We start from the raw sequence: 12,887 nt of genomic DNA on the forward strand, positions 1-12,887 counted from the left end.
ACTAGAAGCAACTTGTGAGTTCCCTGACAGTTTTCTAGAATGTAGTAAGCCCACATCCACCTAAGGGACTAAGCACAGCTTTGTTTTTTATTGTGTACATAAATAATGTCATTGGAAATTTTAATGTAAAACTTAAGTGCTAATTAAGTGTAACATCAGCACAGGCGGTTTTTAGATGCATCTGGTAGATGTGTATTTGTCTTGTCCATAACAGAAGGACATATGGTATCACTGTCTATACTGATCTTTAGAAGACTTGTATACAATGACATTCAAGACTTGCATTTAGGAGATCACATCTCCTGGAATAATTAACAAGCCAGTGTTAAATTTCTTCATCTCTTATTTAAAAGAAAATTCCATTGGGTAATCTCAAGACATTCTAATTTAGCATGGAGAGATTATGTCAAGTTAATTCTACTCCCTAAATAGTACTGTGTGGTTCTAAATAAAGTAATTTAGACAGTTATCTGTAAAATGAGAGGAGTTAGAATTCAAATCAAGGTCTTCCCATGGGGAAATTTTATTTTATTTATTTATTTAACTTATTTATTTATTTATTTTCTTTAGGGCTGCACCCGAGGCATATGAAGGTTCCCAGGCTAGGGGTCCAATTGGAGCTGTAGTACTGGCCTGTGCCACAGCCACAGCAATACCAGATCCGAGCCATGCCTGTGAACCTACACCATAACTCACAGAAACACTGGATCCTTAACCCACTGAGCGAGGCCAGGGATTGAACCTGCAACCTCATGGTTCCTGGTCAGATTTGTTTCCGCTACACGATGATAGGAACTCCTATCTTATTTATTTATCTATTTATTTATTTATTGGGGCTGCACCTGCAGCAAATGGAAGTTCCCAGACTAGGGGTCGAATCAGAACTACAGCTGCTAGCCTACACCAGCCATGGCAACACCAGATCTGAGCTGCATCTGCAACCTATGCTACAGTTTGCAGCAACACTGGATCCTTAACCCACTGAGCAAGACCAGGGATCCAACCCACAGCCTCATGGATACTAGTCAGGTTCTTAACCTGCTGAGCCACAACAGGAACTCCTCTATGGGGAAGTTTTAGAGACTAAAAAATCTTGCCTAATATTAGTATAAGCCACTAAAGGACTGAGTTTGACATTTTTAATTATGTACTTTTAAATCACAGGGCAAGAGTTCTTTAAAATTCAAAGGATTTTTAAAACTTTATTCTGATAATTAAAGATCTAAAATAGCAAAGTCAGAAAAAAATTACAGAGTTTGTAATAACAGAAAAAACTAAAAGAAAAGGCTAAATGCTAAATTTAATGCTATGTCTGTGAAAATAGAGTATAAAATTATTTTATGTTCTGTTTAAAGCTAATCACAATGTTATAATTGAACAGAATTATGTAATCCCTTAAGGAAAAAAAGATTGGTATTAAATGTGCACGTGAACTGAAAACATACCTGAACTATAACCAATGGACCAAGGTTGGGGGTTAGAGAAAGGGATGGTAGACAGACAACCAGGGATGTGGGATAGCGATATGCAGTTTACAGCTCAGCTACAAACCTTGCCGGCAGTGAATTCTCATAGCACGGAGGAGACAAAAGAACTGTAAGTTTGAGAAGGACAAACACAGGCTCTCCCTAACGGTAAGCTCCATGCAGACAGTGCCTACGTCTGTTTTCTATACCACTGTCTTTCTGGTGTCTTAGAAACTGACAGACACACACTAAGTAAACGATAAGCATTTGCTGAAAGTGAGGGAAGAAGGAGAAAAACTCATATCTCCTTAAACCATATGCTTCTCATTCTCTTCAACTATAAATAAGGGGACTGATGCGCGCATGTGTGTGTGTGTGTGCGCGCGTGCGCGCACACACACACACACTTTCTCCTGATTTAAAAAAAAAAAAAATCTGATGGCTGTGGGGGAAGGTATCTCTAAGAACACGGGAAAGAAAAATCTTGTCTGAAACACAGAGAAACCACATACACACTCAAATGGATTTTGATTTTAAGAAAAGATTGAGGATAAATTAGAGAATTGGTTTAGCTTAGAACACTGGCAAGGCTGGAGTTCAACTCACATCTTGGAATTTTTGACATCATCTCATCATCTCATCCAATTCCATGGCTAAAATATATGCCAGTAATTTTGATCTAGCCCTCTCAACATTAGACTTGTATATGCAACTGCCTAATAAGCATCTTAAGTGTAAAATGTCAAAAAAAGCCCTCTTAAATTTCCTCCCCAGAGTGCTCATCCAGCAGCTTCCACATCTCTCTGAATGATACTTCCATTCTTCTGTTTGCTTTGTCCAAAAAACTTTGACTCCTGATGCTATAACACTTCTGTCTCTCATATCTCATGTATCTAATCCATAAGCAAACCCTGTTGTTATTTCCAAATATATTCAGAAACCAGTAACTTCTTACTACCTCCACCGTGCTGTCCTTGTCCAAGTCATTACCATCCCCTACATGGATTACTGAAATATATTCCTAAACTCCTCTATATTTGCTTCATAATTTAACCAATAGTGATTATATATCAGATCACAGCACTATAATTATCAAAACCTTCTATGGCCTCCCATCTCATGTAGAGGAAAAACCAAAGCCCTTACAGAGGGCTTTCAAGGACCTATGTGATCTGAACCCTTTCCACTCATCCCCACCCCAAACCTCACCTCGCTTATCTATTTGGCTAAACCGTCTCCACCACACTAGTGTCTATATTACTCCCCAGATATGTCCAGAATATTGCAGCCTCTATGGCCTGTGTCTTTCCATCCCTCTTTCCCTAAGATTTCTACCCCCAGTGAATAGCAGGACTTACTGCCTTATTTACTTTAGGTCTCTATTTGAAAATCATCCTAATTATGGCACTTTCCTAATCTTCTTCACTTAAAATAGCACCTTGGCTGTCTATATGCTCCCTCTCCTTGCTTTACTTCTTTTCAGGGCACTTACTACCATGAGGAGTATTACATATTTATTGCTTATTGGTCTGGTATCTGTATCACTACTCAGGCAAGAACTTTGTTAAGTTCATTTGTTGATTCACCAGTGCCTAGAGTAGTGCCTGGTGCATATTAGGCACTCAGATACTTGCTGGATGAGTGAAATGATATTAGCATCACATCATTATCAATATTATCTTTATCATCTAAACCCCCAGGTCCAAAGAGCTGAAGCAGAGCAACTGTGCCCTAAGACAGAATAAAACACAATCTAAAATAGGGTAACCTTGGTGGGAGGAGGGGTTAGAGTCATTTTATTACCTCTAGATTTCAGTTTTATAAATGTATGCTACCAAAGGGGAAAGGGGGTGGGGGAGGAATAAATTAGGAAGTTGGAATTAACAATATACACTACTATATATAAAATAGATAACCAACAAGCACTTACTGTATATCACAAGGAACTATATTCAAAATTTTGTAATAACCTATAAGGGAAAAGATTCTGAAAAAGAATATATATATATATAAAATATATATATATAAAGAATATGAATATATATATATGAATATATATATAAAAAGAATATATATATAAAGAATATATATATATATATATGAATCACTATGCTGTATGCCTGAAACTAACATGATATTGTAAATCAACCATACTTCCATAAAAGTAAAAATTTTAAAAACTTTTCAGTTTTGATCAAAATAGTAACATACAGTCACAGGCACATTTGATTCCTTAACAAAGCATTTCTATTAGAATAGCTTTGTATTATTCTATTTCATCACTAATACCTGAATCCCCCAAAAGAGTATATGAATAATTAATAGAAGGGAAAGGTGAAAAAAGTAAGGAGAAATGTGATTTTCTTAAATCAGTAATTTTAAATCTTCTATCACTATTATTAATTTTTGTATATTATATAGCAACAGTGTCTTCCTTTTTGATTTTAATCTTAGAGCTATTTGTCTATCATAGCCTCTTTTTCTTTCGTTTTTTCATATTTTCTTTTCAAGTAGAAAGAAAAAATTTACCCAAATGGTAACTTGAATAGCCTGGGTTCCAAGTGTTCAAAATAAAATAAGGTTTAAGGTCTTATCATTTTGCACTGAAGCAACTTATTACATAGATGACATCCTCCTTTAGAAAAAGCATTGTTAATGTTTGTCACTTTTAAAATGGGAACAGAGTTCTAATATCACATTAAAATGTACAGATTTAGAATAAGAACTTGCCTTACATGTGAAGAGAAAAAAAAATAAAACAAAACAAGGTGATATGTGATACATGAAAAAATGGGTATAAAGAGAAAAATGGATATAAAGAGATCAAACAAATGAGTAGAAAGTTAATGAGGCAGGGAATTTAAATAATACAAGGATGTAAGAATTAACATGTCAGTTGATCACACTTAGCATACCTGCTTTTCAGAGTAAAAGTATAAATTTGCATAGAGCCAGAGATTTGAGCAGAACAAAAATGTAACAAAAAAGGGTAAAGTTCAGACAAAAAAACAAACAAACATAAAAAATGATCTTAAATACAATGGTCTTCATTTGCTTTAAGACTTAAATCTATTCTATTTTCCCACTACTCTAGGTTCTTATTTTTTTCCACTTTCATTTAATAGTGAAATATTTCAATAGCAAGATAATTTGTGATTCTTTATGACTCTATAACTTCTGAATTTAAGATAAAGTAAAATGTTTCTCCAATACAACATATTAATATTTTAAAATCTACTAGGAACAGATAAATTTCATGATCAGTTAAAAGCAATATTATGCTTTAGAGACCTGAGACATTTGAAAAATCTTCAACTATAAAGAGAAAACTTAATTTGAAACAAATGGAGCAATGCATGCAATTTAAATAAAATGCCTAAATACTGATAATTAAAAACAGGGAGGTGGCAGTTGGGGTGGGGGGAACCTGTCATAATTGGATCCACTCACATATTTACTCTGAGTATTTATTTCACCAAAATCAAAATCAATTTAAAAAGATCCCCACCATATGTGGTCAACTCACTTTACAATGATCATATTGGAGCTGTAAGGCTGGGACATCCCCTCCAATGGGCATCTGTTTCTTAAGCTCTTCATCTTTCATATTCAGCCATTTGATCAGTTCTTCTAAAGATGCCAGCAACCTGTTCCACTTCTCAGCACTGGCCTCCAAGTGGGCCCTGTTGAAAGAGAATGCTGACCACACTTAGATGTTTGAAATGCATCCCAAAACTTACACCCTATTCTTTAGCTTCATAAACCTGCATGATCAAGTAACACTCACAATAAGAAAGAAGCTGGCAATTTGTAAAAGTAATATATATTTCCTGAAAGAAACCAATTTTGAATAAGCTAGAATATGCAGAGGGTATGTTGGTAATATCTGTCAAAAGTTAAAACATACACAGCACAAAGGCATCAATCGGAGGATTTCAAGATGAATGTCCATGATGTGATGTGAAATTATTTAAGAAAGTCTCAATAGTTTATGTACAGTATATAGATGCACATTCAAATGCATTTTTTCTTATTTCACTTACATATGTGAAGAGAGGGATAGAGAGGAGAAAGAAGTCATATGCATATAAAATAGAAAGATAACATACCAGATGTGGTTACTACTGAGAATACAATAAACACTTAATTTTCATATATAGTTGTACTAATTGAGTATTTACAACAGGCTCATATTATTTTTCTTTCTAAAAAAGCTGATTTGATGGAGTGACTAATGTCTTGATTTCTCTTATACTCAAATAAATTGCTGAAAGCAGTTATCACTAACATTTACCTCAAAAATTTGAAAAACAAGACATTACTTGGATAGAATATTATGTAGCTTATGGCTGAATGATGTCCAGTGACAAACATCCACTGTGAATAGAAAACAACTGAGCAGTGGGTTAACGATCCGGCGTTGCCGTGAGCTGCGGTGTGGGTTGCAGACGCGGCTCGGATCCTGCGTTGCTGTAGCTCTGGCGTAGGCCGGTGGCTGCAGCTCCGATTCGACCCCTAGCCTGGGAACCTCCATATGCCGTGGGAGTGGCCCAAAGAAATAGCAAAAAAAAAAAAAGACAAAAAAAAAGAAAACAACTGAGCAAAAATTATCGATTACAGAACCATATACTCCGATTCAAAGAAGAGGTCTTTGTTTCAATAATAACTTCTGTTTGGGGCACAGAAAAGTACCTTCAGATTCTTAAACTATGAATTTCATAATTAGGGAACTATGTTTAGGAAATATATTTTTATGAGATGAAGGCTTCGATAAGAATGGAAGCCTTTGAGAACAGAAATGTAAATAAAAGACACATTTGCCAGTTACTCCTGTTAGAGCGTTGGAGAAAGTTCATTTATACAACCTCAAGCCCACTCACACGAGTTGGACTTGAAAAGAAGAACCAGTCAAAAACAACTCGAAAGACCAAGGAATCAGTGTTTCCTCAATCGTTCATCTCCCCAGTGGACAGACCATGAATGTGGACAGTTAAACTGCATGAAATGGAATTATCTTGACTGTCCATGACCTTTCAGGGTAAGGGAGCAGGGCTGATGGAGACAGGCATAAGCCTTGTTACACAACAGCTTCCAAAGACTAAAGATTTATGATAGTAAAGACAAAGACAACTCATTTGGGGCAACCTTAGGTATAAGAAACTTCTGTCGACCATGTTTCATATCCTTTCATACAACAACTTTCACCTTAACCTTGGCTTATGATTGCACTTCCACAAAATTGCTCCTTTACTGAGTAATATGAAACAAATCAACTAAGTATAGCCACCACTGTCCCTCAGATCCATCAGTAAATTTCCTTTTTGGACATCTCATCCACGTGAGCCTCTGTCTCCAAGCTAATAGCTCTGCCATGGTTAATCCAAACAAATATTTCCCCATTGATTACATAGGAGGTACTCTCTGCAGTGGATATTCAACAATATCATATGTCTTTGTTTAAAAGTTCATAGTGGGAGTTTCCTAGTGGCTCAGCAGGTCAAGGATCTAGCATTGTCACTGCTATGGCTAGCTAGGGTCACTGCTTTGGTGCTGGTCCGATCCCTGGGCTGGGGATTTCTGTTTGCTGTGGGCACAGCCAAAAAAAAAAAGTTCTAGTTCATCTCTAATTCATAAAATATGACTGTAGTCTATTGGCCAATATTCTTGGCTAAAAAGAAAAAAAAGGGGGGGGAGTTCTGCATATCTCTAAAGTCTATTAACCTCCATTCAGTGACATAAAAAAGGCCACCTGTCCTGCTGTCCACTTGAATGTAGTTCCATTGTCAGTGGTCAATATAGAGCAAGCTATTCAAACTTTACAATTTTATGTCTTATTCACAAATGTTGGCTATGAAATAATAAAAAATTATAAATACAGAAAATCTTATGTATCTCACAGTTCCTTGACAATTTACGATGAAAAAATTTATTTTATTCTCTTGCAGTACAATCTTTTCCATTCATTCTACAGGTGCTATGATTGACCTCATTTTAAAAATGTGTGCTTTAATGAGATCCTGATTCTGTTTGAGGGCCAGCTTTTCTGTGTTCATATTTGATTCATTTTAGGCCAAATATGTTAATTACCTATTTCTGATAAACAATAATTTTACTTGGCATAGAACATAACTAAGTAATTTCAATAACACTAACTGAACATTTTCTCTGCCAGTTACAAACCATTTTCCCCTAAGTATATTTGACAGAGTTGTTACAAATTCTCTCCAGTGTTTTTTAATTCAAGAAAAAATGGCAGCTAGAAATCAAAAGTCCTTAGTTAATCAAGAAGTGCTTGAGGGTCTTTGTGGACAAAACACTTATGCACACCCCAACCTACATCTTCAATGTCTGTAGTTTAACTTTTTAATCAATAAGTAAACCAGACATTATATTCCTTCGAAATCCAGTTATACACTCTTGTATTGAAGAGCATACAAAAGTCTTTTCCAATGCAATTAACTTTTTGACTGCACAGAAATAATGAAATTGATTATGGAAATCTACGGGATTTAGCACCTAAAGAATTATTTATAAGGATGAAGGCAATACTTTGAGATACTGAAGTGACTTTGAAATAAAAAGATAACACTGGTCAATGCACTTCTCTGCATCTTTCTTTTTCCATAGTACAGAGCAAGCTGATCTGGCAGAACCTTTGCCTGGAAAATCTGCTCTGGTTATTCTCCAATAGATTATAAATATGTGTTTAGTGGATTACTACCATATGCCCAAATAAATGCATGCTTCCGTAGTAGCCTTCAGTGTCCCAGTTTCAATTTAATTCTTTCATCTTTCAAGATGAAAGCCTTTTTTTAGGCACTGGGTTGAATGCTTTGCAAAAAAGAAATCTTACATTTGTGTTTGGTGTAGTTGTAGTTTTTCAATTTTACTTTAAACATTCTAAATCTTACATGTCGCCAAGACTACAGATAACCAGTCATCAATCATGTTTTCAGAAGTTTCACTTAAAACATTTCTTTATCTAACACAAATCTTTGGGCACTCACATTTTTTGGATAATTGACTTATTACCCTCACACCTGCTTCAGTTCATTCTCTGGGAACCTGACATATGCAAAGCAATACATATTTTTATTGAATGTATTATTAATGTGGGGGAGTCTACTACAGAGAATGCTTTGCACAAGTTACTTCTTTTTAGATTGAATCATCTCTTTTACAACTCTCAACAATTTAAAGTGATCAGTTACTTTTAAAAACATAACATGAAAACTTGTTAGAAGGTAAACATCCATAAAATGGTACTTCATCATTTAAATATAGTAGGAAAGGAACTGTGGAGAAACTAAGTATTAAAATCTAAACCTGACCATTAAGTCACCAAAACCCTCTACCTTTCAATATTTCTTCAAAGTTTTTAATTCCTTCTCTCAGTGTACAGATACAAAAAGAGAGAGCAAACAGTGTGAGTAAGAGGGGCATTTATTAAAATAAAATACAGTTTTTCTTTCTTTTTTTTTTTTCAAAAAACACAAACATCTGTGGAACACTCACTCTGTTATCAGGCACTATACTGTTTCAGAAATAGAAGGTTCTACTGATTAATAAATTCAGCAAAGTAGCAGGATATAAGATTAACATTCAGAAGTCAGTTGCATTTCTGTATACCAGCAATGAAATATTAGAAAAGGAATACAAAAATATGATACCTTTTAAAATTGCACCTCACAAAATCAAATACCTCGGAATACACCTGACCAAGGAGGTAAAGGACCTATATGCCGAGAACTATAAAACTTTAATCAAAGAAATCAAAGAAGATGTAAAGAAATGGAAAGATATTCCATGTTCCTGGATTGGGAAAACCAATATTGTAAAAATGGTCATACTACCCAAAGCAATCTACAGATTCAATGCAATCCCTATCAAATTACCCATGACATTTTTCACAGAACTAGAACAAACAATCCAAACATTTATATGGAACAACAAAAGACCCAGAATCGCCCAAGCAATCCTGAGAAACAAAAACCAAGCAGGAGGCATAACTCTCCCAGACTTCAAGAAATACTACAAAGCCACAGTCATCAAAACAGTGTGGTACTGGTACCAAAACAGACAGACAGACTAATGGAACAGAATAGAGAATCCGGAAATAAACCCTGACACCTAGGGTCAATTCATCTTTGACAAGGGAGGCAAGAACATCAAATGGGAAAAAGAAAGTCTATTCAGCAAGCATTGCTGGGAAACCTGGACAGCTGCATGCAAAGCAATGAAACTAGAACACACCCTCACACCATGCACAAAAATACACTCAAAATGGCTGAAAGACTTAAATATACGACAGGACACCATCAAGCTCCTAGAAGAAAACAGAGGCAAAACACTCTCTGACATCAACATCATGAATATTTTCTCAGGTCAGTCTCCCAAAGCAATAGAAATTAGAGCAAAAATAAACCCATGGGACCTCATCAAACTGAAAAGCTTTTGCACAGCAAAGGAAACCAAAAAGAAAACAAAAAGACAACTTACAGAATGGGAGAAAATAGTTTCAAATGATGCAACCGACAAGGGCTTAATCTCTAGAATATATAAGCAACTTATACAACCCAGCAGCAAAAAAGCCAATCAATCAATGGAAAAATGGGCAAAAGACCTGAATAGACATTTCTCCAAAGAAGATATACAGATGGCAAACAAACACATGAAAAAATGCTCAACATCACTGATTATAAGAGAAATGCAAATCAAAACTACCGTGAGATATCACCTCACACCAGTCAGAATGGCCATCATTAATAAATCCACAAATAACAAGTGCTGGAGGGGCTGTGGAGAAAAGGGAACCCTCCTGCACTGTTGGTGGGAATGTCAACTGGTACAGCCACTATGGAGAACAGTTTGGAGATACCTTAGAAATCTATACATAGAACTTCCATATGACCCTGCAATCCCACTCTTGGGCATCTATCTGGACAAAACTCTACTTAAAAGAGACACGTGCACCCACATTTTCATTGCAGCACTATTCACAATAGCCAAGACATGGAAACAACCCAAATGTCCATCGACAGATGATTGGATTCGGAAGAGGGGGTATATATACACAATGGAATACTACTCAGCCATAAAAAAGAATGACATAATGCCATTTGCAGCAACATGGATGGAGCTAGAGAATCTCATACTGAGTGAAATGAGCCAGAAAGAGAAAGACAAATACCATATGATATCACTTATAACTGGAATCTAATATCCAGCAAAATGAACATCTCCTTAGAAAAGAAAATCATGAGGTTGGGGGAAAAATGTAATTGTAATGCATACATGTAAGGATAACCTGACCCCCTTGCTGTACAGTGGGAAAAAAATAATAATAAATAATTTAAAAAAAATAAATGCTGCACATACATGAAAAAAAAAGAAAAAGAAAAAAAAAAGAAAAGAAAATCATGGACTTGGAGAAGAGACTTGTGTCTGCCTGATGGGAGGGGGAGGGAGTGGGAGGGATTGGGAGCTTGGGCTTATCAGACACAACTTAGAATAGATTTACAAGGAGATCCTGCTGAATAGCATTGAGAACTTTGTCTAGATACTCATGTTGCAACAGAAGAAAGGCTGGGGGAAAAATGTAATTGTAATGTATACATGTAAGGATAACCTGACCCCCTTGCTGTACAGTGGGAAAATAAAAAAAAAAAAAAAAAAAAAAAAAAGAAATAGAAGGTTCTAGGATCAAGTTAGGAGAAAGACAAATAAACCATATACAAACATACTCAGAGATAGGAAACCGCATAACAACTCTCAGAGGCATCTAGAGCTCGGAAAATGAGGAAGCTTGCTCAGGAAGCCATGGTGAGAATTTGGAATCCACACTAAGTTCTAAGCTCTTTCCACTACATTGCTTTCATCATGGGCAACATTTAAGAGGGCAGATGGAAACTGCTCAGATATATTTGTAGACAAGTAAAGATACATTTGGAAAGTAGTGGGGCTGCCAAAGAATTTGATGACTTAAATTAAGAGGAACAAAGATACACTATCCCCTACCATGGAAGGAATGCAGAGAATTAAATACCCACTTTGACATTCTTACTACAAATAAACTTCTTTTCAGTTGATGGTAAAACCCATAGATGATAAACTGAGTAACAATGAAAGAAAAAAATCTTCATGAGCCCAAGAATAATCAATAACATTAAAAGGGGATAGATTATCCCTGTTCCCAGAAAAAAAAAAAAAATGAAGACCAACCAGGAGGAGAAAAAAAAAGTGGAGTCTTCAGAATCCAGTCTGTTCTGAAAAGAACACCAAAGCTGTAGCCACCAGCCACACGTGGCTATTTCAATTTAAAGTTTAATTTAACTAAAATAAGTAAAATGTGAAAATCGGTTCATCAGTTGCACTAGCAACTGCTCAACATGCCACATACGGCCAGTAGCTACTGTACTGACAGTGCAGATATAGAATTTTTCCATCATTGCTGAAAATTCTACAGCAAAGCACCAAGCCAGAGGGAAAAAAGGAGGCCTGTAGAATCTTCCTCTATGAGACCTGATAAAAGAAGATTTTAGGTGTTTTACGATATGCTTAGCAAAATCAACCAGCTAAGGTTACAAGCGGTGTCAATGACACTGTGAAAGTGTGATAACATCAGATGCAATGACGATGTGAAAGGTTAATCTTCTCTAAGGGCCTTGAAATAGGTGCCCTGAATCTTTAAGAGGTTCACAAAAGAAAGGGAAGACAGACTTTTATCTTGGAACTCTATTTTCATTAGATTTGACAATTTCACTGGCCTTTGAAACCATATGTTAATAAGGATCTGTATTAAACATCATTAAACTGATAAGTGGATATTTAATTAACATAATCCTAAATTATATAAATTCCACATAAAAGTTTCAGCCATGGCATTTGCGTTACTGAATTTATTAGTATATTTCTAACTCACAGTTTTGTAGGGAGTAAAGAACACTGTCAAAGTTCCTATGGGCCAGAGTTCCCGCTGAGATGCAGCGGAAATGAAACCGACAAGGAACTGTGAGGTTGCAGGCTTGATCCCTGTCCTCGCTCAATGGGTTAAGGATCTGGTGTTGCCATGATGTGGCTCGGATCCTGTGTTATTGTGGCTGTGGGACAGGCTGGCAGCTGTAGCTCCGATTCAGCCCCTAGCCCGGGAACTTCCATATGTCATGGGTACGGCCCTAAAAAGCAAAAAAAAAAAGTTCCTATGAGCCTATCTTCTAGCTCAAGTTTCAAATCACTAATTAGCTTCCTTAAATTGATCTAAGTGGAATATATACCCATACACGTATTGTTTGCTACATATCATTACATAGTTTCAATGACCACACCATGGTCAAAGGAGGTAAAGTCAAGCATTGCGTGTAGGTACATGGAAGGTTCAATAAATATTAGCTGTTATTATGATTGTTGGCAGATACTCTCTTT

General features: G+C 36.0%; 1 protein-coding gene across 14 annotated transcripts in view; it reads right to left on the reverse strand.

The window, feature by feature from the left end:
• The window catches only part of UTRN (utrophin), a 537,684-nt gene that overhangs the window by 140,342 nt on the left and 384,455 nt on the right, over positions 1–12,887 (reverse strand). For all 14 annotated transcript variants that reach the window (XM_047770002.1, XM_047770001.1, XM_047770005.1 and 11 more), the window contains one exon: positions 4,993–5,149. In XM_047770002.1, coding sequence (XP_047625958.1) covers positions 4,993–5,149 — 157 coding nt within the window. The remainder of the gene's footprint in view (positions 1–4,992; positions 5,150–12,887) is intronic.

The sequence above is a fragment of the Phacochoerus africanus genome, chromosome 2, assembly GCF_016906955.1.
Source record: "Phacochoerus africanus isolate WHEZ1 chromosome 2, ROS_Pafr_v1, whole genome shotgun sequence".
Taxonomy (NCBI): Eukaryota; Metazoa; Chordata; class Mammalia; order Artiodactyla; family Suidae; genus Phacochoerus; species Phacochoerus africanus.